This window comes from Melospiza melodia, chromosome 3, assembly GCF_035770615.1.
Source record: "Melospiza melodia melodia isolate bMelMel2 chromosome 3, bMelMel2.pri, whole genome shotgun sequence".
NCBI classification, from domain to species: Eukaryota; Metazoa; Chordata; class Aves; order Passeriformes; family Passerellidae; genus Melospiza; species Melospiza melodia.
Window position 1 is genome coordinate 60,260,944 of NC_086196.1, and position 26,078 is coordinate 60,287,021.

A 26,078-nucleotide genomic window follows, 5' to 3' on the forward strand; every position below is an offset into this window, starting at 1 on the left:
GAGCAAGGAGGCTGCAGTACCACTATCCTCTGGCTCTAGCCCTATCTATGCTTGGGTTGCTTGGGCACAATACATGTAGAAAGATGCTGACCACACAGAGAGACATCAGCTGTGGAAACAGTCACACTGGAAAGGTGTGCTTGTGTGTGCTTGGAAAAATGACAGGTGTACAGACTTTAGCTTGAGGAAAGTGCAGGCAGGTAAGAGATGTCTTCTGTCAGCAAGAGATCTTCAATCTCCTTGCTGAGAAGAGAGTATTTTTGAAGAAACAGTGAGAAGCAGAAGTAATGAAATTTAGAAGCAGAATCCTGAGAAATGGCATGCTTTTCAAGCTTGCCAAAACCATTTCCCCAGGAAGAGAAGAAAGCCTTCTGGTCTAGGATCATTTATTTAGCTGGTTGCTATGAAGTGTATTGCAAGAACATATTTGTCATCATTAAAGAAAAATTCTACTTGAACTTTTTGGTCTTTGCTGCCTCTACCCTGAGGCACCCAACTGGGGCTAGGTTGGTAACTGCTGCACATAGCCAGAGTCCAGAGAATGGTCTTGGAAAATATCTGGTGCTTGAAGCAGAGCACAGTACTCAAGTCTGTCCCTTTTTTGGGTAAACACTTTAATTCAGCCATGTACTTCTGATGACTTCAGTAAAAGTGTTTCAAGATAAGTATGTGCTTGGGAGCCTTCCTTATTTCTTTTGCATGAAGATCGTTGAAGAGAAATATCTTAACGACCATTATCCTGTACCGTTGCCAAAGATTTGCATTAGGAGAAATACTAAGCAGTAATCTCATATGGGTTATTAATTAGTAATTTATCTCAGAATGCCATAGTCTACTAATCAGGGGATTTTTCCTCCTGCTCTTGTGATGTGTTTGGGAAGGCCAAGCAAAGTTCATGTCTTTAAAGAAAATGCCTCAGCCACTGCTTTGAATGGTTTCTTTTCATGCAATCCGTGTGGTCTGTTGTCCCCATTCAGAAATGAGGTATGGAGCAGCATGTTCGCCCCTGTGAACCAGCAAAGAACAGGGGGTTTGTGTCTAAGTACCCTGAACCTTTGGAGGCCACTGGCTCCTTTTTATTTGGGTGACAGCCCCTCCTGCCCCCCTCTGTGAAGCTGCACTTCACAGCAGTCCAGCCAGCCAGATGCCTTTTCCATAGAAGGTGAACAATTGGGAATGTGAGTTCTTCATGGGTAGAAGCCCACAGCATGTTTTAGTGCATCCTGGCAGTGTTGTGCTGTGTGCTGGTAACTGTGCCCAGCAGAGGCTTAGGGTTGTGTGGGGTGACCATCAAACTTCAGGATATCACATAGGATGAAGACACAAAGTCAGAGATGGGTGTCACCTCAGGTTTGGGGCACATCCTGTTTTCTTTTGACATTAGAAGTCATCTGTGGAAGCAGAGAGATTGAAGGGCTTTAGGAGGGAAAGGTGGTCTCAGGAAATACAGCCAGAATAAGGATTGAGGCAGAAGGGCTTAGCAGGGCAGCAGATGTGATGGGATCACCACCACAGCTCTTCTGAGCATGTGTCTTTCAGAGCTAACTGCTCAGTTATCCCATTAGGCTGTTCACCACTGCTTTTCCCTCTTTTTAGGGCAGTGCTTTCCATGGAAAGCAGCCTCCATATGTGCAAGCTGCCTTACAGCAGCTCCAGGCTATGATGCTTAGCTGCTCCTGGGTGTTCAACAAACTCAAGCCCATGGAATGCACCCATGTCTATTTTCCTTTCAGTGCCACTGCCTGGAGCAGCAGAGCCCAGGAAAGTCTGGCATGCCTGAGGAGGTTGTTAGGTGTCTGGTCTTAGTCCTTCTGTGTAATTCTGGTCTGTCTGGGCTGGAGGGCCATTCCTGCCTTCACCTCCAGCAGAGAGCTGAAGGCAGGAATGCCATAGTCCAGTGGTTGGTGTGTTCCACATTGCTTCTTGAGGTGACCTCCAAGCCATTTCCTTCATATGAAGTTAGGATTTTGGTGGTCTTAGTAGAGGTGAGCACCCTGGCTTGAGCTGAGGCTGTGGGCAAGAGGAATCTAGGTTACTAAACTGCAGTTTTAATGGAGTCTCATAGGCTTGATATTTGCTTGTGTGGAGCTGTGCTCCATGGATAAACAGTGACTCAGAGCAGCTTCATCCAGTTAAAGCACTATTTCTTTGTTTGCCCTAACATTGAGATAGAGCCTGCACGACATGAGGCTCACACTGCTGTGTCTCACCAAAAATGCAGTGCCCTCCTCCGAGCCCAAACAGCCGCCTTATCTCGCACGCCCTTATCAGAGGGTCTGGGAGCCAGGCTGCTCACCTTGAAGTACCACTTCAGTGCTCCTTGGTCTCTGCTGGATCTCAGTGCCCAGCTGCCGCTCTGTTCCCTGTGTTCCCAAGCCAGGCCCAGCTCCTCTTGCCAAGCCCAGTGGGGTGGAGCGAAACCATTGAAAAGGAGAGCCTGATCAGCATCTCTCAAGTGCTAGTGGCTGGCTGAGGGCCAGCCTGGTGCATGTCAGTGACTCCTGCCTGCAGACCCCAGGCCCAGCAGTCAAAAGCAGGCAGAGCTGCCCTGAAAACTCAAGAAGAGGTAGGTGTTCAACAACCCTCATTTTTCCCAGCAGGTAGAGGTTGTTGGGCACTTGTCTCCAGATTAGATCTCTTTGGCAGCATCAGAGCAAATATCATGTAGAGGAGGAATTGGGACATCTCTGGGTCCTGATGTGCTGAGTGAGGTCCAACAGATCTCTTAGGCTTTGGAGCAAGGACAGACTCAATGCTCTGTTTAATGTCCATCTACCTCTGCTGTGGCCTTTGTTATTTATTCAGGGCCCAGCAGGAGGTCAAAATTGGTCTCTTATAACATCTGTCTCTCTTACTGGAGTCCAGTAGCTGCTGGGACAGAGTGCAAAAGGGGAACCGTGTGCTGTAGGGCCTCCATGTTTTTCCAGTGGCACAGTTGTCTTGGTTTGGACATGTTTGTAGCCAAGGTTGCCCTGCTGCACTTGGTTGTACTAGGTGCCATGCCAACCCTGTGTGTAGTGCCCTGGTGCCATGGGTTGGGTTGGCCGTGCTGCTGTTGCTGGAAGCCTGACTGTTGAGATTTTCCCAGTAGATGCAGAAAGCAAATTCCTAGATGGTCTCCTATAACTGTCCTGGCTTGCTGGCCACATCCAGACCTCTTGCTGTGAGAGCCCTTTGCTGATATCTGCTGTTGTTGAGGAATAATTGAAGACTTTTCTCCTGCTGTGGCTGCCAAATCTCTTTACAACTCAGCATGAAGTCATAAAGGGAGCTCAGTTTTGCTTGCTGCAGGGCTGTGATTACCTTGACCTTTGGCGTTCAGCTGTGCTGTGGGTCCTTTGTAGACCAACTCTGCAAGGCAAGCACTATCTTAGGAATGCTTCAAGGAAGGTGGGAAAAAGTGAGAACATCCTCAGCCTGCAAATTGTAAACACTTGAAGCTGCAATCTGCTGAAGGACCTTGGAAAAGAATCAGCTTTTATCTGTTACAGGAAGGGTGCCGGTGCCAGGATTTGAAGTAGATGTTCTTGTTTTAGGAGCAGCACTACGGCTGCTCCTGCTGAAGCTCATGCAGTACCCTGGCAGCTTGTCCCTCAGTACCCATGAGGGAAGAGGGTTCCCTGTAGGCTTCCTGGTTTGCATTCTGGGTGTCTGCTGCTGGATGAGGGAGCCAGGCTGGTGGGCCCTTCCTTGCCAGTGCCAAGCTTCTTCACCAGTATGTGAAGGAAGGTTTTTCTATGTGTCACCATCTCCAGGGATGCTGCTCTGAGCACATGGACCCATTTTGCCACTGTTCTTGAGTTGTTGCATGGTTTCAATTTTCACATGTCCCTGTGGAGCAATTGCTCTAGAAGGGTGTAGATAGTTGACACTGCCTGAATGCCAGGCACCCTCCAAAGCCACTCTCTTGCTCCCTTCCACAGCTGGACAGGGGAGAAAGAATATAATGAAGAGTTCCTGAGTTGAGGACTGGAGGAGAGCACTCATCAAATACCATCACAGGCAAAACAGGCTCAAATGAGAAATATTACTTGATTTTCCTGCTAACAAAATCAGAGCAGGATAGCGAGAAGTAAAATAACACGTTAAAAACACGTTCTGCCCAGATCTACCTCCTGTCCCAGTAATGCGGGAAGACAGGAAATGGGAATTTAGGATCGGTTCATCAGCTGTTGTTTCTCCTGCTGCTTAGGGAAAGGAGTCATTCCCCTGGTCCACTCTGAGGTCCCTCCCACAGGAGACAGCTCTCCATGAACTTCTCCAGCGTGGGTCCATCTCATGAGCAGCAGCTCTCTGTGAGCTGCTACTGCTTTGTGAACTGAACTGCTGCTGTGAGTCCATCCCACAGGCAGTAGCACCCCTCAGACTGCTGCACCGTGGGTCACTCTTCCACAGGGTGCAGTTCTTCAAGGACAGGCTGTTCCAGCATGGTTCCTCTCTCCACATACGTCTTGCAGGTTCTCAGCCTCCTCTCAGGCATTCACCGGCTCCCGTGTGCATCACCTCCATGGACTGGAAGGTGATTTCTGCATCCCCATGCTCCTCCATGGACTGTAGGGGCACGGTTGCTTCGCCATGGTCTTTACCACAGGCTACAGAGGAATCCTCACCCTGGAGCCTGGAGCATCTGCCCTCCCTCATTCTCCACTGGCCTTGGTGTCTGCATAGTCATTCCTCTAACCTCACTCTTCTCTGACTGCTATTACAACTGCACAATAACTTTTCCTTTCTTTCTTTTTACATATGTTATTGCAGAGGAGTTACCACGATTTCTAATTGGCCCAGCCTTGATTAGCTTTGGAGCTGCCAGGGATTGGCTCTGTTGGAAATGGAGGGAGCTTCTGGCAGCTTCTCACAGAAGCCACTCCTGTAGCATCCCTTCCAGCACCCCCATTCCTACCAGAGCTTGGCCATGCAAACCCAATAGGAAGGGGCATGCAGCTTTTCTGAAGTACCATCCGGGAGAGGTAGTGCCTCAGTCCTGTGCATGCCTAGTTTGGTGGTGTCAGCTTAGGACAGGAGGACCGGGCAAGAGAGAAGCTCACCCCCAATAACTGCTGGCTGCTCAAGCAGCTTTCATGCTGCAGAATAAGGGATATAGGGATGCTCTCAGGGTTGATCCACTAGGGTGTTCTGCCAGCCTCTGGTGAGCAATCAGCTGTGAAACCCTGAGAGGTGGCTTGGACTCCTCAGAGAGATGCTCATTGCCACCATTTGGTGACTTGCATCACCAAGGAGTTTCCTTGGTGGGAAGTGTTGATCATACTTCATAGGCAAGGGATTGTAATTGCACCAGTGAACAGAATTCTTGTGTCTTTGAATACTGTGCTGCAAGGAGGTAAAGACTTCTGTCATGCAGAAGAGAGGAGGAGGAGGAAACAGTCAATGTGACCTTGAGAGACTAGATAAAAACCCAGTGTTATGAGAGACACACACATTTTTTGCTCAAGAGGAAAAGCTGGATGTAGATGAGAATACCCAGTCTGTGACTGGCAGGAAACAGATATGAGGCCTGAGGAAAGATGAATATGTGGTACTCCCCTCTACATAAGGGGATTAACATCAGAGCTTTATGATGAGGTGAGGCTACTAATAAACAAAAGAAAAAGGAATGAGAGCTGCAAGAGTGCAGAGCTCCTGCTAAAACACGCCCCTGTGCAAAAGGGACAAGATGGCATTTACTCACTTGAGAAATGGGAGAGACGTGGAAAAATTCAGAGTAAATATGAAATCACCAGGGAGATTGGTTTGTGTTTATGCCAAGCCAGTTATCTTGCACCTGAACAGCTCTCCTTAACAGTGCTTGAAAACCAAAGTGGTATTTGTGCAGTAAAGATCCTGTATGAATAGTTACTCTCACCTAAAGAATGAAGTGTGGGAGAGCTAGCCTGGGGCAGGCCCACAGGTTGTAAGGAAAGTGCAGGCCACATGCAGGTAGTGTAAATGATGATAATAGTCATGCAGGGGATAATCAAGATGGCAACCCATGAAGAACAACCATTGTGCCAATGGAATCCATAAACTAGAAGCTGAAAACTACTGGTATTGTGAGGTCATGACTTCTCCATCCTTGTCTTTGCTAAAAGTCTGCTGGGAATTGGTGAAGTTGCTGCTGCTGGGGTGCTTAGTGATAGGTGAGGAAGCCCTGTTATCTGGGACTTACTCCCAGCCATATGATTTGGTTGCCATATGGCCACTCTCTGCAGAATATACCATGGGCAGTCCAGCACCTCATCAGTCATGCTGCTCTGATGGTTCATTGTGTTTATTGGATCACTACCAGTGTATGCCTGCAGGAAACAAGGAAAGCCAAACAGGAAGTGGTATTCCCTTATAAAGCACAATCTGGCAGACAAACCTAATATCTTTCTGAGATTTATAGCCTAGGAACTTGAAGGGAAAGTGACAGGTAGATATGTTTGTAACTTAAGTGTTTGATTTGGTAACTAATGAAACACTCAAAATTTACTGTAAATCAGGGTGGCTGTGATTCTGCAGTGCAAACAGAGAGCTGATTGATGTGGATAAGTGTTTGATAGATTGGGCTTTCTCTTGATGGCAGAGCATGAGTCCCTTACCGTGAACTGGGACGCATGGATTGGTTCCTGTGAGACATCACTGAGGGTGTCCATGTGGCATTGAGACTCCATAGTTTTGTCAGTAAGCAAACAAGATGGGACTGGAGGCCTCTCCTTCATGGTGCAGGAATGCCAGGTACCACAGCCATGTTGTTCCTTGTAGCCAGGTGGAGGCAGTCGAGCTGGCTTGGCAGCAGAACTGCATCATGCTGTTGTGTGGTGTCACTGTTGCACCAAACCTCTTTGGAGGGAAAGGGGCCATCATCAGCCCTTCCTTGGTGGCCAGGCAGGAACAGACACCCCTTGCCCAGGAGCACCAAAGGAAGTCCAAAGGGATGTGAAAATTGAGGCAGGAAGACAGCAGTGTGGGATGTGCAGCATGGGGGCAAATTGCAGAGCCAGAGACCTGATTGCCCTTAGGAGAGGACAGATTAGGCAGCTCTGATGTGAAGAGCATGCACCACAGCATACCAGGTTTCAGGCTGTGGTGCAGCCCTTCTTGGCATGGTACATTATGTTCAGGGCACCATATGACTCGAAAGCACTGCCATCAGATTGGAGGGAGTTCCTGTACAAAAGAAACATAAAAAGGGCCTATCTGTTTGGAGCTAAATCCTTATCACTTGGCAAGAGAGTTTCCAGTGGGTGAAGACAGCAGGAAGTGTTTTGCTGATGTTCAAAGGCAAGGCTTTTGTGATTATCCTGGGTGATTTTGAAGGGGACTGAGTTGTGAAGTGGACAGGTTCCTGACCTTCATGAAACTCAAATCTAGGTTTTACATGGATCCAAATGCTCCCCACTGTTATAGTCTGCTACCATCCATGCCAGGCACTGTCCCAGCTCAGGGTTACTTTTGTGGTCTGCAGTGCTTACAGTTGTGCTGGGAGCAGGAGCAGGGGTTCCTGAGCATTGGGATGTACACGGTCAGCAGTGTGCAAGCCACCACAAAATGGTGCTCTGAGCAGTGTGGGGTTAGGGCTGGCTGTGACAGGGACAGTACCTGCCAACACCAGGACTGGGAGCTGATGTGCACTAAAGAAAGGTGCAATGCCCTTTAGTGGTAGATATTTGAGGCCTAGTGCAAAGCCACTTGGGAGGACTTTGGACCCAGGGCAAAGGTGCACTTAGTTTTTGCTTTGGAGAAGCCAAGCCTGCCAGACCAAAGCTTTGTAGGCCTGGTGTCTAGTTGGCTAGTTCATACAGGTGAAGTGTGCAGGGAGCTTTGTATTGACTGGAGGAGATGGAAAAAAGACAAAGAGTTGTAGGGTTTTGGCAGGCCCTCCTGCTTTCTGCTGATACAGGACCGATCCTTGTTGTAGGCTTGTCAGTGCTTTGCCCAGGCTTGTTGGAAATGCACCAGTAGCACATTTGCTTCTTGATGCTTTTTCCCTTGGCCTGCAGATCACGTTTCTCCTCCCTGCACCCAGCACATCAGCACTTCTCCAGCCCTCAGCTGCCTGAATGCTCTGTGCCAGGTCTGAGGCATAGTGCAGGACAGCTTTCCCACTGCTGTTTCTGCACCAAGAGTGGTATTTTCCCCGTTTAACTGTTGTACTCTGGGAAAGGCTTTGAGCTAACTTGTAGACCCCTTGCTCCCCATCTTTCCTGAGGCTATTCCCTACTTGCTTAACAGAGTCAGACTGTTCTTCCTGTGGTCTGCTTGTGGCTGCAAGCAGTTTGCTCAGAGCTCTGCTGGACTTTCCCACTTAGGTGCAGGTAACCTTGGTGGCTCTTTGAGGGGACAGGAAGGCTCGCTCAGCCTTGGGTGCCAGCTGCTGCATGGGGGTCCCCAGTGCAGGCAGAGACTTGGGGTGGCACATCCTCTGGGCTCAGGTCCCTGGGGTCACAGTGTGGGTTACTGTGGTTCTTGGGAGACCAGGGGAACCCCAGAGGAGCAGATCTGAAAGATACAGGCCATGTCTGAGAATCAAGGCACACCTCACCTCCCTGAATGCCATTCCCAAGAGATTTAAGAAGGTTTGGGTTTCTTTTTTTTTAGTCTGGAAATTTGGTATTCCAGCCCCGGACCTGCTGGTTTCCGGTTGCCTGTCTCTGCACCTCCAGCCTGCTGTGAGACTGTCACATTTCCCTAAATAAATGTGTCTCTACTAGAGCACAATCCCAATGTTCTAATTACAGATGGAGTTATTAACATTTACTGGTGAGAAAACAAATGAATGTAGCTTGTGTGCTTACGTCGTTCGGTCGGTGAGCTCAAGCATCCGCTTTATTGATTTATATTTTTCTGCAGGCGTTTCTCAGGTCACCTCCTTGTGTCTGGCTGACATCAGTGGTGTGGCTGGAAGGACACAGACACTTGTCTGTGTCAGTGCATCTGTCTGCCTGTTAGCTGCTGTCCAGTTCCTGCGTCACTCCTGCCTGAGTCCCAGCACAGTGTTTCCTCTATTTTCTTTCCCCCTGGTGCCAGGGGTTTGGCAGAGAACCTGAATGCTGAGTATGTGGGGCAGAGACTTCAGGGTGAGCTGGTGAGAATGGGAAATGCTCTGTTTGGGAAGACCTGCAGTGCTGTTTATGTTGTCTGCCCTGGCCTTACAGTGCTGCAGCAAGAGTTCAGTGTGGGACAGGCAGTCTCCTCAGCAGGCCCTTCCCAGTCCCCTGCCTGCAAGTGGGATAACTCCACAAGCATCCTGATGCACACTTTGCAGCCACAGTCACAGCCACAGAAGGACCAAGGCATGTAATCTTGGCCTTCCCAGCCTTATCCTGCATTCTTTCTTCTTTCTCTTTGCAGTGGATAGATGGGAGCATAGAGGCTAGCCTGGTTGCTGTTTGGGCCCTCATTTGGGTGCTGACCTGCAGGCCAGGGACAAAGACGAGGAGGAGCAGTCCTACCCTGCCCTGCTGAGGCCACCAGCTCTCAAGAACAGCAGTTCTCAGGGCTGTGTTTGCACAGGGCTGAACAGGCAGGAGCTGAGGCTGCAGCACCAGGGGGGATGTGCTTTAGGGACTTCTGGCAGGAAGCTGTATGCCTCTGCTCCTGACATGTGTTGGTGAAAGCAGGGGACACTGTGGCCATGCTGGTCCTGCTGGGGATGTAGGGGCTATGCAGTGGAGCAGGGAACAGGTTTCTCTGTGGATGGGAGGAGCTGCCTCTCTTCCTCCTTCCTGCTGTTAATAGAGAAGGAGATGGAGTCCAGTATTGCTGAATAAGAGTGGAAAATGCCTTTTGGCAAATCTGTCTTTGCTGTTTTGAGGAAGTCAGCATTAATTATGCAGAGTGCAGGAGGGGAAGCCTCTGGGGCCTGCATGGAACCTGGTTTGATGTCCTGCTCTTACTGTGCCTTTGGCCCCACTCTATTCTGTGGTGACAGGCCATGCTTGTGGTCAGGAAAGTGCTTGCATACCTTGAGCTGGTTCCCACCACTCCAGCCTCACAGAGGCTTCCCACCAACTCCCTGCACCTTGTCTCTTGGTGCTCAGGAGCTCATGCTGATGTTAGCATCTCAGCCCAGGCTGAGCCAAGATTGCCCTGACCGACAGCCTTTAAGGGGAAGGAGGGACCAGCAAAGGCACCTTTAACCATGTTCTGGTGCAGCACAGTTTGTGTGGTCAAAGATGCTTCTTTACCTGTGGTGGCAGCATAAGTTACAAGGAAACATGCAGGGTCCTTCCCTAGAGGGAGACACTGGGATCAAAACAGAAAGCTTTGCAGAACTACCTCTGCCTTCATTGTGTATTTGAGTTGGGGAGAGCAGCCGTTGCTAGAAAACTCCCCTTATCCCTCCCACACTGCTGGAAGGGATTTCCTTTCATAATTGGGAGCAGTGCTTCTGTACTATAAGACTGTGCATGCTGCAGGCACCACCTTTCCTCCCTGGTGTGCTTTGAGTGAAACACCCAACATCAGCTGCCTGCAGGGCTGGCCCTGCACCTTGCAGCTCAGGACACATTGGAGCATCCCTGCCTGGCTGAGGGTGAGGGCGGAGAGTCCCCTGGAGTGTGCATCTGAGACCAAGGTGCAACCAAATGCAAGGAAAGAAGTATTGCCAGGCCCATGGATTGCACTGTGCCTGGGAGCAGCTGAAAGACTCCTGGGAAAGGCCTTTGGTGAAGCATACTAGCTAGGCACTATTGATAAAGACTGCAAAATTGGTTGCCAGAGCATTTTTCTTAGTTGCCTAAATGGTGTTGTAACCCCAGAAGAACCCTGGAAGTTCTTACCTAAATTGATACAATGGCAGGTCACTTCTAATCTGCTGCCAGATCTTCTTGCAGCTGGGAGAACTAGAAGGGCACAAGTGCTCTAACATTCCTGTGAGCTTTTCCCAGCTTCCCACACACCTGAAGCACCTCTGTCTCCATGGGGAGTTCCCTGTGCTTACCAGCTGGGTGGGAGGTTGCATAACTAAAGATGATGTGAACTGCTTCTGTGCCTCTTGACTCAGCTCATGAAAAGGCAGTGTAAGCCTTGGGCACATGCCACATCTTTTCCACTGCTGGGTGTTCTGGCTGGGTTACTGAAGAGGCTGGGAAGGTTTATATCCAGTCCATCCTCTGGGCTTCACGGGAAAAGTATATCTCTGGGACCTGTCTCTCTGAAATGTGTTTTAAATTACCTATAGGCTTGCAGAATTTGTCTTCAGTATGTAATGGTTTGTATAAATAATGTTTATATAGGATTGTGGGCAATCTGAGCATATGAGCCTCATTTTTTTAAGAAAGACAACTGGAAATGGGGCTATAAAACATACAAGAATGAGGTAGATAGTTAGGTGTCTGCAGAAGAAAATCAGAGTTCCCTGATATGTTGCAAGTCTTTCAATACTGTGGTGAAACAACAGCATCTGGCAAACTTGTGTAACTTGCTTGAATGTTCAGAAAACCTCTGAAATTTCTCACAGAAAACTGTTAACAAAACTGTCTACTGGAGGAGATGTAGAGTTCTGGCTCAAAAATCAGCTGAGGTTCCACAAACAAAGTCAAGGGGTGAACTAGCAATTTCAATGTGACAAGAGCAGAGGGATGAGGTCCTTTGCTATTAATGACCCAGAAAAGGTAATGTGCAGCAAGGTTCCTAGAATCTGCCAATACCCTGGAGTCATTCAAGAGGAAGTGATTCCAAAGTGACACCATTTGTAGTGAAGTGCTGTGAGAAACATGCAGCCAGGTCTATTGGAAGGAGTGATTTGCTCTGGGACATGGCTGGCTTCTAATTTGCCTTGTCTACTCTGGGCAGTGGGATTGCAGGCTGATGAGAGAGATGCTTTTCTTCAATGGCAAAGATGCCATCAGAGAAGTAAATCGTGCTCAGCCATGTGAGGAGCAGTGTAAGGAGAGATGCTGAGAGCATCAGAGTGCTGTTCTGGCAGTCAAGGTAATTTCCCTACCCAGGATGGAGTATGTGATGGAGAAAGGTTCTGGTCACCTTTCCACAGGGTCAGAAGAGAGAATGTGTTAGGAATGTGTGGGTGAGTGGTTAGAGCTAGAAGACACCTTGTGTCCTCTAGGAAGGAGAGAGCACTTAGGAGTGAGCTTAGTAGGTCTAGAAAAAGCAAATGCTTTTCTTCTTTGTCTTTTTTCACAATAGAAGAACTCAAGGCTGTGGTGTTACAGTAGGATTGTCATCTTTACTCAAAATCTGAAACTCATTGCTAAAAGTTTACAAGGTTCCCAGAAAGAGGGTTGAGAGACATTTCTGTTTTTCAATCAGTTCATCTAGATTGCACTTACCATTCATGCTCCAAAGTGTGTGATATTCCTTTGAGTCTCATCCCAACATTTTTTCCCATCATTCGCCTAGAGCTTCCAACTATCTAGTTAATTCAGCCAGGAGGAGTTATCCTGTCTTCCTGATTTATTCCCAACTGTGATCTCATGTCTTGGCTTGTTTTTCTCCTGCTTTTCTGCTCCCTTGTTCTGCTCTAAGCAGCCCTGCTCCACCTCTGTACCTGTGAATTACGTCTTAACAGGCTGCTTTGTGGCTTTTCCAATTTGGCTGACCCCCTCTCAATGCCTGTACCCAGCTGGGCTTTTGCTCCTCAGGCTGCCCTTTGTCGTGGTGCTTCAGCTGGTTTGCAGCTGTGCACCCCTTGGAGCTGAGCTGGGAGGGTCACTTTGTAGCAGAGCTCTCTAGGTCACCGCAGCAAATCACTTTGTGGTCCTTATCCAGCTAGCGTTGTGCTGCCATGCTGATAAATCTCTGCAGCCAGGCAGGAGATGGCCAGGATTATACCTGTGAGCTGGAGGTAAGAGCCCTGCATCCCCTCTGCTAATGTCACCAAACAATGCAGAGCTTGAAGGACAGTGGTGCTGGCAGCTTTCTCATCCTTTGGGCATGCCATGGCTCTTTTGCCTAGCCCTGAGGGATGGCATTTCTGGGGAGAAAAAAACCCCAGGCATTGCCCAGAAGTGATACTGTGCTGTCCATCCTTTCTGTATGATTCATGGCTGTAGTGAAGGATTTGGGGTGGTTTGTGGATGCTGGATTAAGAGGAATGGTTTAAGGATCAAAAGCCTGTATAGATCTTCCTGTTATCACTGTTCCTTTTGCAACTGATGGGATTTTCTCAGCCCTTTTCTGTAAAGTGGTTGTGTTTCTGCTGTCAGCGTGTCCCTCTCAGAGTTATTCAGTTCTCATTTATCCATTGCTACTGTAATCAATCTCTGTGTTTCTTATGGAGCTGCTGTGCACAGAAGGAGGACCCCCCCATGTCCAAGCAGTGATGCTGACCTGCATGGCACTGTGGGTCTTGTAACAGTTTGGGGAAGGCACTGATGTAAATAAAATATTTGACCAGCTAAATAGTAGAGTCTAAGCCAGGAGGCTTATTCTACCCTGTGTGCTTGCATCTAAATGGCCTCCAAGTCAGAGGAAGGAGAAGAAACAAGTAGGGGGTGTGACCAGCCCCTGATGGGTGCCCTGGGAGCTGGAGGCTGAGGCCCGCAGTGAAGAGAGGGTGATGATTCAGCCTAATAAAGCTAATGGCTTTATGCAGCCAGGCAAAGGAAATTGTGGGAGCATGATGCAGCAACTGTCCTATAGCAGTTTGTTTCTATCATCCAGACGTGACTTCATGCCCCATCCACTCCACCCTTTCACTTTTTGCTGTACCTAAATGCTTTCTCTGCTGAGGAGGGAGAGCTGAGACACCATGTTCTCAGGAAGAAAAGCAGTCTGTGAGACAACTGCACCTAAACGGTGTGAGAGTGGACAAACAAGGGAGTTCTGGGACTCCATGGTGGGACAATAGCTGCTGAAGCATATGGGTTTTTCTGGCACCACCGAACTCGGGCTTCTCAAATGATCTTGTCCCTGGACCCTGATCCCAGGAAAATCCTGTAGCACAGAGGAGCCCAAGCTGGCAGGCAAGGTTGGCCCCCAGCTCCAACAGGGCTACGTTGCCATCGAACTGGCATGTGTCTAACTAGCTCTTTCTCTCCTTTCCCCAGGGAAGACAATGAAGCTGTAGAGATGCTTCCCTACGTCATCGCCACCCTGGGCTCAGTAGGGGCCCCCTGCAAAACTCCCACATGCAACAACAACAACAGCACTACCAAGGACTACTGCTACAGCGCACGCATCCGCAGCACTGTGCTGCAGGGGCTGCCCTTTGGTGGGGTGCCCACTGTCCTAGCCCTTGACTTTATGTGCTTTCTCGTAAGTCTGCCTACTGTTGCTTTGACACATTCTCCCCTAATTAACCATGAAACGAGGACAGTGATCAGATAATTAGGCTTCAGCGCCCCAAATGCTATCCCTGACTTTGCTGCTGGCTGGCATTCTGGCCCTGATCGTGTCTCTCAGACACTGTGGGCTCAGCCACTATTGACTTAACTCCAGTAACACCACACTGAGCCCCATGGAAGGGTGTTGCAGGATGGGGGTGATGTTGGCTGAGTCCTGCATCCAAAACTCCCACTTATATTGCTAAGTCCCTGCAGCTTTATCCACATAATGCCTTGCATTTTTCTGCTTAGAAGCTGTGGGACCACAAATCACATAGCCATAATTGTGACTTACAGGAACCTCAGGGCCTTTTGATCCTGTGGGGCTACCTTAGCTATTGTGTGTTGCATCCTGGACCTCTGTCTCCCACACCTATCCAGATAAGCTGATTTAACAGTCCTGGGGAACTTGTGCTCCTAACTGAGGACTCTGTCCCTTCCTACCCTCCTTGTTCCTGTGGCTCTGCATGCAGAGCACAAGGACAGAGTTGGACAATGCCTTTTCTCACAGCTTCTCTTTTGGTCTCTTTCAGCTACTGTTGTTTGTCTTTTCAATTTTGCGTAAAGTTGCTTGGGACTATGGACGCCTGGCCCTGGTGACTGATGCTGACAGGTAAGCAAGGGAGAGTGGCAAGGGAATAAGATATGAGTAGTAGCCCTCCTTGCTGTGAGGCAGAAGAGATAAATCCCATTTTGTGTGCCTGAGCTGCTGGAGAGGAGAGGCAAATGTTCCAGTTGCATCCCCCAAGCTCCAGGAATAGGAAGAAATCTCCACTTACTGGCTTTTTTGTTACAGCATCGTTCTCCCAACACACGGAGTGGTCCCCACTGGCTCCATATCACTTATGGTCCCTTCAGTGACAGAGAGATGCAGGGACCCTTACAGAGGAACAGCAGATGGAGGGAGGAGAGGAACAAGGGATCACAGGAAGGGTGAGGGCTGCCACAGTAAAGGCTTTGTTAACCCTCTGAGGTGTCTTTGTGACTCTGCTGGATGCAATTCTTGTTAAGAGCACTTGACAGTAGTATGCTGCTTTTCCAGGTGTGGTACTGCTGTGCTGATGCCAGCTTAGCTCTCATCCCAAATGCTGATTAATTGGTCTGGGTGTGGATCCTTCCTGCCCAATGCATTTGTGAGCTACAGTGTCCATCAGCAAAAGCCGGGGCCCATTGGGGATAGCAGCTCTACAGCAGAGGGAGCATTCCCTGCACAGCAGTGGAAAGAGTTGGTTTTTTTCCAGCATCAAACCAGGAATTCTGCTAGTTTAAATAGGTGAACCTGGATAAGATTAGGTAAGCAGCTGGGTCTCTGTGGCTCCTCTGCCCATCATTTCCTGGTCTGGCTGGGGAAATCAACTGTACAGAGGTAGTGGAAGGGAAACAAGGAGAAGGAATAATCATAGGAGACTTCAATAGGGAGAGGGCAGCAGGGTTAAGCAGTATGGATCCAGATGCTGGCAGGGAGCCATGGGAACTGCATAGCTCTGTCCTCTGGTGGGGAGGGAGGGCTGGATTTTCTGAGGCAATGCTTGAGCACCTTGGGTGCAAGGGAGTGCCAGCAGTGGCGGTAGGCAGAAATGCAGAGGGGTGCCAGCTGTTTGGAGAGGAAGCGCTGGTGAGCACAAGGAGAGGGACAGAGTTGCTGTCGATCAGTGAGACTACAGTTGCAGGAAGGAGCCCATGCTGCTTGGCTCATCCATGGGATAGGATGAGATTTTCAGGAGGGGAATGCATGTGTGTTTATTGCCTGGGTGGGGAGGAGATCTATGGAAGGGGAACTCAGATGGCAGCCAGGCAGTCCCTACAGTCTGTCCTACTCCCCGTCACCCAGGAGCTCCCTGCAATCTCCATCGTCTGAAGCCAGGTCACCTTCCCAGTGAAGCCAGCTTCCCATCAGCTGGCAGCAAAGCATTCTGCCCCTGGACCAGGGGTTATTCCAGTTAAGTACAGTTATGCTGTAACTTGAGGTGTTGCTGGGCTCTGGAAGGAAGGTCTTCTCCAGCCTGACCATTGGAAGGTTTCTTTCCTTCAGGATGATGGGGAGCCATGTTGGATGCATAGTTCCCTGCAAAAGAGGAGAACTCAGCACCTACTCCCATGGTTGTAACCTGTCCCTTTCTGTTTCTGTGCCCCCAGGCGCCGACGCTGGGAGACGGAAAGAGAGGAGCGGGAATAGTATGTTGTTTTTTCAGGGTCTCATCTCTTCTCTCTTCCTTGCTCACAACCTCTCTCTCCTTTTTTCTTGCAGCTATCTTGCTTCTGAACTAATCTAAGTGGCTGGGAGTTTGAGCATGAATTTGTGTCTCTCGGTGGATTTGTGCTCTTCTTTCCCTCCCCTTTGTGTCATCCACTACCACAGCTGAATGCACCCTGGTTTTCCCCTAGCAGCCCTTAAATGCTCCTTGAGAGCAGCAGTGCCAAGGAGCTCTCAGTCCTTGGGCAGAGGGTGCTGTATCACATGCCCTGCTCTATCTGCTTGTGTCCAGATATCCTGCCTTATGATGGAAGTAAGCAAACTTGCTTGTCTGAGCCCATAGTACACTCAGGTCACCCAGGTGCAGGGGAGGCTACTTTGCCTGGTCCTTCTTGTGCCAGGTTGCCACAAGAGCTGTTCCCTCACCATCTGCAAAGGTAGGCAGATGCACAAAGAGGATCTGGCAAGTGTACTGCCTTTCCTTTTTATCTGCGAGGCTGCTGGCACCAAGGCAACCTTTGGCCCTTGTCCCTTGCCACCTAAACCCACACCCAGCAAGGAAGCACCCTTGATTTTCTCTCTTCCTTGCTGGAAGAAACCTTTTGCCTCAGTGCTGCTGGAAGCATCCTTTGTCACCTTGGCCTGGTGATGCCCATTAAGCCCTGCCATGGACTGTCCTCCCTGTTCTTATCTCTTTCTTTCTGCTTTTGTGCCCAAGAAAAGACCATTGCCTGTGCCTTGCTGACTGGTTGGGTGGTATGTGCTGCAGAGAGGATGATCAGCTGGCAGTGCACAGCCTGCCATGGTCACTCCAGCCACACTGATTTGTGTCTGAGGCCAGGGCAGCAAGCTGCAGCCTCCTTTTCCCACTTGCAAAGCAGGGGCCTGCTACTGCCTTAAAGGGGTACAAGAATCTGCCTGATTTTTGCAGCTGATCCTTGTCCTTGGGAGAAGAGCAGTTGAAGTTGTTAAAACAGAACTAGTGGTCACTGTGGTACATGGCACAGAGGGGACCTCTTGCTCGTGCTTGACTGCTCCACTAGTGGTTGGCCCTGCTTCAGGTGTGTCTGGAAACTTTTCACTGCTAACATCTTGTGGGGGGAGTAAGGCAGAGGTAGTAGAGCCATCATGCTCTGAGGACTTTTTAGGGAGCCACTTCATTTATCCTCACATTTATGCTTGTCTCTCTCCAGGGGGCCACTTCTTCCTCTTCCTGTTTTTCATTTGAGCTTGGTGGAGCCATCTGCTCCATACACACCACACACACCACCCCTAAAGCTACTGCATGAGCTGGGACAGTGTTAGCAGCCAGAAGCCTCCAAAAACCTACAGAACTCAGTAAGGAAGTCTCATTCTCTCTGTGCTCTTTCAAGGCCAATGGCACATTGCCATCCCAGCTGTTCTGTGCTGGGGAGTGCAGTGACAGGTGATGGGTTAGGAACACTTATGTGTCACCTGGTGCTCCCAGCCCCTGAGTGTACAACACTGCTCTTTGTGGGAGAGGGCATCCTCCTCTGATGAGTTCCCTTTCCCTTAGAACCAGCAAGTGCCCTTGTCCTGTGACTTGTCAGAGCTTGCAGTAGCCATTAACAGTCTCAAGTGGCAACTCAGTCTGCCCTGGGAGATCATAGCAACCCAGTTGCACCTCTGTGTATGAGGGAAGTGATCACAGAGCCCTGTGGGGCTTGCTCCCATGCAACCACCTCCAGCTTCACACCCCAGCAAGCCCTTTCCACAGCATGCCTGGCCTGCTCTCTTGGAGCCTGTGATTCCATCAGCCTGAGGCTAGCTGTGCCTCAGATCCTGTATTACTCCTTTTCTGGCAGGGCCTGCACCAAACCTGCATCATGCAGGATCCCACCTTAGTCTTAATTTGGGGAAATCTTGCTTTCACCCACTTGCACTGTCAGTGCTTTGCTTTAAAATGTCTCCATCCTGGTGCACCTGCTGTTGGAGCTCCCTATTCAGCTTTCCATCTTTGGCAAGGTTTTGCATCCTCTGTCTTCTAAACACTTCAGGTCATCTTGTTTATTGTCACTGCATCCCTCTGCACAGAGCTGAGGTATCCTGGTTGTCTAAATGCTTATGGTGTCAGCATGCTGGGCTTTTCCCAGGACAGAAATTTCTCTTCAGCAGAAATTCACCCTTGCTCCCTGTGCCCAGCTGCAAGGCCTCTGTGATTATAAAGAGCTGAAGGCTTGGGAGCTGGGTCAAAGCTGTCTCTGTCCCTCCAGCAGAGCAGACTGTGGGGCTGTGCTGTGGTAAGGCTGCACACCACTGTCTAATCTGCAGTAGTCCCCTGACCTTCAGCTAATCTCCTTTCCCCTGTCTCTGTTACTTCCAGCTAGGAACTGGAGACTCAGCAGGTGCTACTCTGCTCTAAGAGAGGCCACGTGTCTCATCCACTTTCCTTCCAAATGCTCATGAGGATCTCTACTTGTTCTCCTTCCCATAGTGTCATCCACCTCCTCTCTAGCACTTGTCTCTCAGCAGCTGTTTCTCTGTGTTCTTGCCCATCTTACCCTCCTTGAGCCTGTACTGACTGAAGGGAGGCCATATTTTCATTTGGTTTTTTCCCATTTGTTTCTAGCCTTCAGATCAGTCGTGTCTCTTCTTGCACCTCCGAGATCCCAGCCTGCAGTTGTCACCTTGCAAGTGCTATTTAATTTAGATCTCTGGGCCTTCTCTTGCCTCCTTTTCTAGCTGCCCTCTGCCTCTGTTTATAGTGGGAGCTGTTGGATGCTTCTGCTGAGGGTTCTTCATCTAGGTCCCTGCCTCTAGCTGGAGTAAAGCAGTTTTGTGATATTCACCCCTTTTGCTTTTCTGTACTTTAGCATGGAGACATTCAGTTCTAGCTGTCTGTCCTGCTCAAGGGATTTCCAGGCTGGAGGCTCAGCTGAGGCTGGGAAGCAGGTTGCACTGAGCCTGCCTTCAGGCAGCTGAATTTTTCCTCCTGCACTGAAGCACTAAGGGTGAGGAGGAGTGGTGTAGCAGGATGCAGCCCACCAGACTCCTTCCTTCCACTTCCTGAAGATGAGTGAGGTCCTCCAGGACAGGGGCTGCTCCCAGTGCGTCTCCAGCTATGCCAGAGCCAGAAGGGCTGTGGCAGCCTCCAGTTCTCACTTCCTTTCTGCTCTCTAAACCCTGTGCTAAAAAGACCTCACCTCTTCCTCTGTGGCAGCCTCTGCCAGCCTCTCCTTGCAGGGACTGCCACATAGCATTGGGTGCCTTTCAGAAGGTGCCTAACAAGTAGCATCCATGGGCTAAGCCCATGGGCTTTGCCTGGCTCAGCATGCCATCTGAGGAGGGTTCTCTCTTTACTGCTACCTCTGATCTTACCTCTCTCCATCTCGCCGGGTGCAAACTGACCTGAATTAACCTCTCGTCTCCTGGGTGCTCGTGGTTCCTGGCCAGGCTGCCTCTTCACATCTCCTAACTTTCTCCCTCACCTCCCACTTGTCATTTTAGCGTAGCCTCCGCCCTGCATTCTGACAACCATGACCGCTACGAGCGCCTCACCTCCGTCTCCAGCTCTGTGGACTTCGACCAGAGGGACAACGTGAGTAGCCACAAGAGTCAAACGCTTTGCCTTTGGGGGGCCAGGCACCCACAGTTTGGCTCAACCAAGGGCTCTTCAGGAGAAACACTTTGCCTGTTCCTGGGCCTTAAGTCCCACATCTTGTTGTGTGAGTGTGGTATAGAGCTCAAGAAACTATGCAGCTCTTAAACACGTGCTTCAATAAATAGGCTCTAGATCACTGTGGCTTAACAGACATCTGTCCAGCCTATAATCTCAGCATTACAAGCAATACTTACTTGCCAGCTCTTCCTCACGCTGGCATCTTTCTCTACTGGGTTTTTCCTTGCTCAAGGGGAGGATAATGGGTGTGATGGAGGGGGGATGAAGCTCCCCCAGGTGTCCTTTGAGGAGCACTGCCTTGGCCCAGCCTACCTTCCCAGTCCTTACAGAGTTTCTCTTGTCCAGCATGATAGCTGAAGTACCTGTATGCTAAATTTTCTGGGTGTTCCATGGTAGCCAGGAGCCCATGGGTTGCCTTGAAGGTAGGGCTACCAGTTGGTAGGGGAAAGCCACACAGCAGAGTCCAACCTGTGTTGTGCTTCATGAAGTAGCACTGTCACCTCCTTCACCTTGGCCCTTCTGTGGCTCTGCACATCTGGGTGCTTGTAGTCTGCCCCCAATACCCCCTCCCAAGCCAAGTAAGTGGAGGTGCAAGGACACCAGCCTGGTCCCTGGGACCTTTGAAGGAGGGAGCTGGGATAAAGGAACACAGAGTGTAGTGAAACTGTCCTGTTTTCTTTTTGCACAGGGTTTCTGCTCCTGGCTGACAGCCATCTTCAGGATAAAGTGAGTGCCCCAGGACCTATGTGGGGGACCCACATGGGGAAGGAGGGGCAGTGCAGAGTTGTTGGGACACCCAGTGCAGTACCAGCTTCATGAAATCACTGCCCTTGCTGCAGCCCCCTCTCTGAAGAGCACAAGTGAAATTTGTCCTCTGGAGAGGACAAGCAAAGACAGGACTATGTGAGGAGTCCTAAAGCCAAAATAAGGTCACAGAGTGAGTCTGTGACAGAGGAGAGAACCCAGGCCCATGGCTGCCCTACCTCAGTCCCATCTCAGAAACTGTCCCCGCTCTGCAAAGAAACTCATCACCCTGACACTCTTGCTAGAGGCTCTGCTGTCTCAGGGATGGCTATGAGGAGAATGCAGGAAGACTCCCTCAGCTTGATGAAACACAGGAGTAGTCTCCCAAGCACTTCTGTTCAGAATGCTGTGGGACAGCATCAGCATTTGTATCTTAGCAGGGAAGGCAAGGCTCACCTGGAGGGGTATAAGGTGTCCAGTTGCCTCTCCTGAGGGACAGAAAGCAGGGCCATGGAGTGCAGGGCTGGGTAATCATTGCACAGGCAGGTTTCTGCCCAGGCTGCTTCAAGGCTGTGCTGGGCTCCCAAATCCAGAGTCTGGCTACAGCTCTGTAGGGCAGAACAAGGGGTGCTGTGTGTGTTCAGATCAGGAGGGCAGCTGGAGCCCTGTAATTTTCCCCAGCACTTGAGGAAATGTAGAAAATTGTCTGACAGCTGTTCTCTCCTTGGCAGGGATGATGAGATCCGGGACAAATGCGGGGTGGATGCAGTGCACTACCTGTCCTTCCAGAGGCACATCATTGGGCTGCTGGTGGTCGTGGGTGTGCTTTCCGTGGGCATCGTCTTACCAGTCAACTTCTCAGGGGACCTGCTAGGTGAGAACGAGGAGCTTTTGGCCAGGCTGGGGCATCTGCTCTCAACACCATGCTCCAGACCATTGGGTAGCAGTGGAGGGCAGGACAGGACTAACACAGACAAACCCTAACTGCTGTCTCACTTTGACTGTAGTGCATCCACAGGATCATCCTGTGTAACTTGGGTTTTTAGGAATTCTGCAGGTGATACTCTTGCTGTAGCTCACTCTAGTGATGCTCTGTCCCACTCAGTATAACTGAACACATTTGTGTCTGCCTCTTTCTCTCTAGAAAACAATGCCTACAGTTTTGGGAGGACAACTATCGCTAACCTGAAGTCTGGGTATGTTTGGGCAGGGCTGGGATGGGTAATTGAGGCCCTCAAGGGGCATAAATGTTCATTTGCTGCAGAGCCTAATCTCATTTAAGGTTGTATTTCTGCCCTTGCTGTGAGGCTACTGTCCCTGCTCCAATTCCCAGGCTGAGCTCCTGGAATTTGGTTGTAGGGCATCTGTGTGCTATGCTGAATACACTCAAGCCCCCAGTACTTTCAGGGCCTGATCAGCCAGACACAGACTTGTAGTGACAACCTTGCAGTGACCTTTGTGGTCTCCCTTGTGACAGGAATAACCTGCTGTGGCTGCACACCACCTTTGCTTTCCTGTACCTGCTGCTGACTGTGTACAGCATGCGCCGGCACACTTCCAAGATGCGCTACAAAGAGGATGACTTGGTGAGCAGGATCTGGCCACTCTCCCAGACACGTTTTCCCATGCCCTGTGGTCAAGTCAGGTAGCCTTGGAGACAATGCTGAGCATCTCAATTTCCACAGCAATTTTAGTGTTGTCATGTTTTGGCTGATTTTATTCTGCCTGGCCAAAGGCAGATCACCTCCAGAGCAGCAGCTATGACTGCCTATGGGGAAACTGGAGAGGCCTGCACTGGGTAAACATGTGGAAGGACCCCATTCTTCCTTAGGGGTTGTTCCAGCTTCTACCTTCTTCATTTCTGAAGGGTAGCTGTATTTGTGTTCAGGCATCTGCTGTGTAAGTCCCTAGCCTGTCAATCTGCAGTGCATCTGAGTGCAGAATTACTACAACCAGCAGAAGCACAGGAGAAGAGGAGCCCTGGTAGCTAGAATTGATGGAGCCACCCTTTTTCATCACTGACACAGGTCTTGGGAGGGGGTCTTGCTGCAATGTGGTCTTTTACACCATCCACACCTACCTGTCCTCTCCTTCCTCTCTTCTTTCCAGGTTAAGCGAACTCTGTTCATCAATGGGATCTCAAAATATGCTGAGCCAGAGAAGATCAAGAAGCATTTTGAGTAAGTCTCACTGTGTCTCTAAAGACTGTTCTGTAATTGGGATGTTTTTATTAGGGTAGTACTAGTGTTATCTGGAATGGCAAAAATACATTGAGAGCAGAGAGCTAAGCAAAATCAGTGAATACCTTTATTTTGGGTCGCTCACTGTTATTTTTCTGCTTCTTATTGGAATTTGAAGTATCCTTTGTTTTGTGCCTTGGGAAAGGCTCAGCCATCTCTTGCAGAGCCATAGGGGGTCATTGTGGTAAGCAATGGACAGGGCATGTCTTGAGTTGTAGTTAAGTTCACAGATGAGATAGAGGCAGGAGGTGCTGAAGCGGTGACTGTAGGATGTTGTGCTGCTGCCCTGATCACAGTCCTTGTAGAAAGTATGTCTGTTTAACAATAAAATTTAATTCCTCTTCTGTCAGAACCTCACAGTCAGGACCATGTTTAGAAGCACCATGGTGGAAAAGAAATGCTTTGTACCCTTTGGGAACCCTTCTGCCACTTTCTGACCACAAGCCTGTGAAGGCAGAGGGGGGAGGGTGGGGTCAGAGAGACTCCTAGCTGCTATAGGGCAGAAGTCCAGAAAGGCTCCTTGTTCCAAAGCCTTAGGGATGTAGCATTTGCCCTGTGTTTTAAGTCAGCTGTAAGGGACAGTGTGCAGGCTCCCCTGCAAACTCGTGGTATGCATCACTATGCTCAGCCCAGGACACTCTTCTCAGGGCCAGAGAGAAGTCTTGACCACTTGGAGTTTGCTTGAGGGGTACCTGTGGTGCCAGCTGTGATGAACTGATGTTTCTCACCCACAGGGAGGCCTATGCCAATTGCACTGTCCTGGAGGCCCGTCCCTGCTATGATGTTGCCCGGCTGATGTTCCTTGATGCAGAGAGGTAATCTCTATTTTTGGAGAAAAGGCAGAGTGGGCTGATGTTCCTGATACCCCCTCAAGTCTGGTGCCACAGAGCTTTTATGAGTCACCCTCTTTCTTTTTTCTCTTCCGCTCTCGTGTTTCAGGAAGAAAGCTGAGCGTGGACGAATCTACTTCACCAACCTGCAGAGCAAGGACAACACCCCATCCATGATCAACCCCAAGCCCTGTGGCCACCTGTGCTGCTGTGCCATCAGGGGCTGTGAGGAGGTAGGGTAGTGCTAGAGGTGTTGGGCAGAAGTTGGGTGTCCCGTGGCTTGGGTCCCCACATCATCTCTCCTCTGACCTCTGTCCTCCTGCTCAGGTGGAGGCTATCGAGTATTATACCAAGCTGGAGGAGAAGCTCAAAGATGACTACAAGCGGGAGAAGGAGAAGGTTAATGAAAAGCCTCTGGGGATGGCCTTTGTCACCTTCCACAATGAGACCATCACAGCCATGTGAGTGCAGATGGTCCCGCCCTCCCCGAGAAGGTGACTTGTCCCAGCCTTTGCTTTAAATCAGAACAGCAGCACTAAGGCATCCCCTCAGCTTGTGCCTGCCAGCCTTTTGTGTCAGCCTGTCCCTCTTTCTCTTGTCTAGAATCCTCAAAGATTTCAATGCTTGTAAGTGCCAGGGCTGCGCGTGCCGTGGGGAGCCCAAAGCCTCCTCCTGCAGTGAGTCCCTCCATGTCTCCAGCTGGACTGTCAGTTACGCTCCTGACCCACAGAACATCTACTGGTGAGCAGCTCTGTAGGGTTCAGTGGCCCTGCCAGTGGGAAAGGGGAGCACCCTCCCTTTGTCCCTCTCCGTCTGCTCCTCCAGGAGCTGAGTGAGTTGTTCTTGCTGAAGCCCAGCCTGGCTGAGCTAGAGGTCTGATCTCACTGGGAGGGAGAACGCCTTGGGCTGGCACCCCAAGTGCTGTTCACCAGGCTGGGCTGTGGTGCGCATGCAAAGCCTCACACCTGGTATTCTGCCCTGTGCAGCCATTCTGATGTCCTCTTTCTCCCTCTCAGGGAACACCTCTCCATCCGGGGCTTTATATGGTGGATCCGCTGCTTTGTGATTAATGTGGTCCTCTTCATCCTTCTCTTCTTTCTCACCACTCCTGCTATCATCATCACCACTATGGACAAGTTCAATGTAACCAAGCCCGTGGAGTACCTCAATGTAAGGACTTTGGAGACAGGTGCAGGGTGGGTAACCAGGAACCACCCCAAGGCACAACATCCCCTGCAAAGCTGGGGATAGGGAGAAAAATGGTCCTGTCAACCTGACATGAGGGAAGTGCTGAGCCTGGACAGGGTGCAGTGGCAGTCACAGTGCTGGGGCCTTGGCATCAGCAGAGGCAACTGTACCTTTGCCTGGCACAAGAGCTGGTTCACCATGTAACATGTGATTTCTTCTCTGCCTTGTTGCAGAACCCAATCATCACCCAGTTTTTCCCCACCCTGCTGCTGTGGTGCTTCTCTGCTCTTCTGCCCACCATTGTATACTACTCTGCCTTCTTCGAAGCACACTGGACCAGGTAAGGACAGCCAGCACCTGTTCTTACCTTCTTAGTGTGCTGATTGGCTGCTAGACGCTTCTGACTACATAAGCTATAGGATGGATCTTTTGCTTGAACTTCTGTCTTCCACTCCAGCATGGTGTTATGTTGCACCTTTTGGCACCTGGGGACTGCTGTGGACAGTTGTCCTGCCAGTCTTTAGCTGCTGTTGTGCAGCATGGTTGTCTGAGCAGAGCTTGACAGGTCTACAAGAAGAAGAAAGCTGGGAGGAGTTGGGGCTGGTCACTATGAGAAATGCAAGTAGCAAGGGAAGTCTTGGCTCAGGTGAGCCAGGCAGGGGTGGTGTGCCTGTATGTGTAAGATGTAGCAATTCCAAGGGAAAATCATTTTAGCTGCTCTGGTTTCTGGTCACAGAGAAGGCACTTGAAGTGAAGAGCACTAGAAGCTTGCTGCTTGTGAGACACGTTCCCTGCAGGACACTCAATGTAACTTTTGTTTTCTGGTCTATGTTGCAGGGACTGGTGGGGGAGGGTGTCATCAGCTCTCAGGATTACAGGTCAGGGAAGATGATTGCAGAACCTGTGAGACAAGGGGAAAGGAATGGAGACCTGATAACGGATATCAAATATGCTGGAGGAAAAGGGGATGTGTGCTAG

At 50.1% G+C, this 26,078-nt stretch overlaps 1 protein-coding gene across 3 annotated transcripts in view; it reads left to right on the top strand.

Annotated features, from left to right (window-relative positions):
• TMEM63B (transmembrane protein 63B) overlaps positions 1-26,078 on the top strand; it is a 48,863-nt gene that overhangs the window by 16,147 nt on the left and 6,638 nt on the right. For 2 of the 3 annotated variants that reach the window (XM_063151963.1, XM_063151964.1), the window contains exons 2-16: positions 13,989-14,196; positions 14,798-14,877; positions 16,401-16,439; positions 19,927-20,017; positions 20,787-20,824; positions 21,574-21,716; positions 21,987-22,038; positions 22,320-22,428; positions 22,952-23,022; positions 23,817-23,897; positions 24,022-24,145; positions 24,240-24,373; positions 24,516-24,653; positions 24,929-25,082; positions 25,334-25,440. In XM_063151963.1, coding sequence (XP_063008033.1) covers positions 14,011-14,196; positions 14,798-14,877; positions 16,401-16,439; positions 19,927-20,017; positions 20,787-20,824; positions 21,574-21,716; positions 21,987-22,038; positions 22,320-22,428; positions 22,952-23,022; positions 23,817-23,897; positions 24,022-24,145; positions 24,240-24,373; positions 24,516-24,653; positions 24,929-25,082; positions 25,334-25,440 — 1,547 coding nt within the window. In that variant the 5' untranslated portion in view covers positions 13,989-14,010. The remainder of the gene's footprint in view (positions 1-13,988; positions 14,197-14,797; positions 14,878-16,400; positions 16,440-19,926; positions 20,018-20,786; positions 20,825-21,573; positions 21,717-21,986; positions 22,039-22,319; positions 22,429-22,951; positions 23,023-23,816; positions 23,898-24,021; positions 24,146-24,239; positions 24,374-24,515; positions 24,654-24,928; positions 25,083-25,333; positions 25,441-26,078) is intronic. The other variant, XM_063151965.1, reaches the window with a different exon arrangement.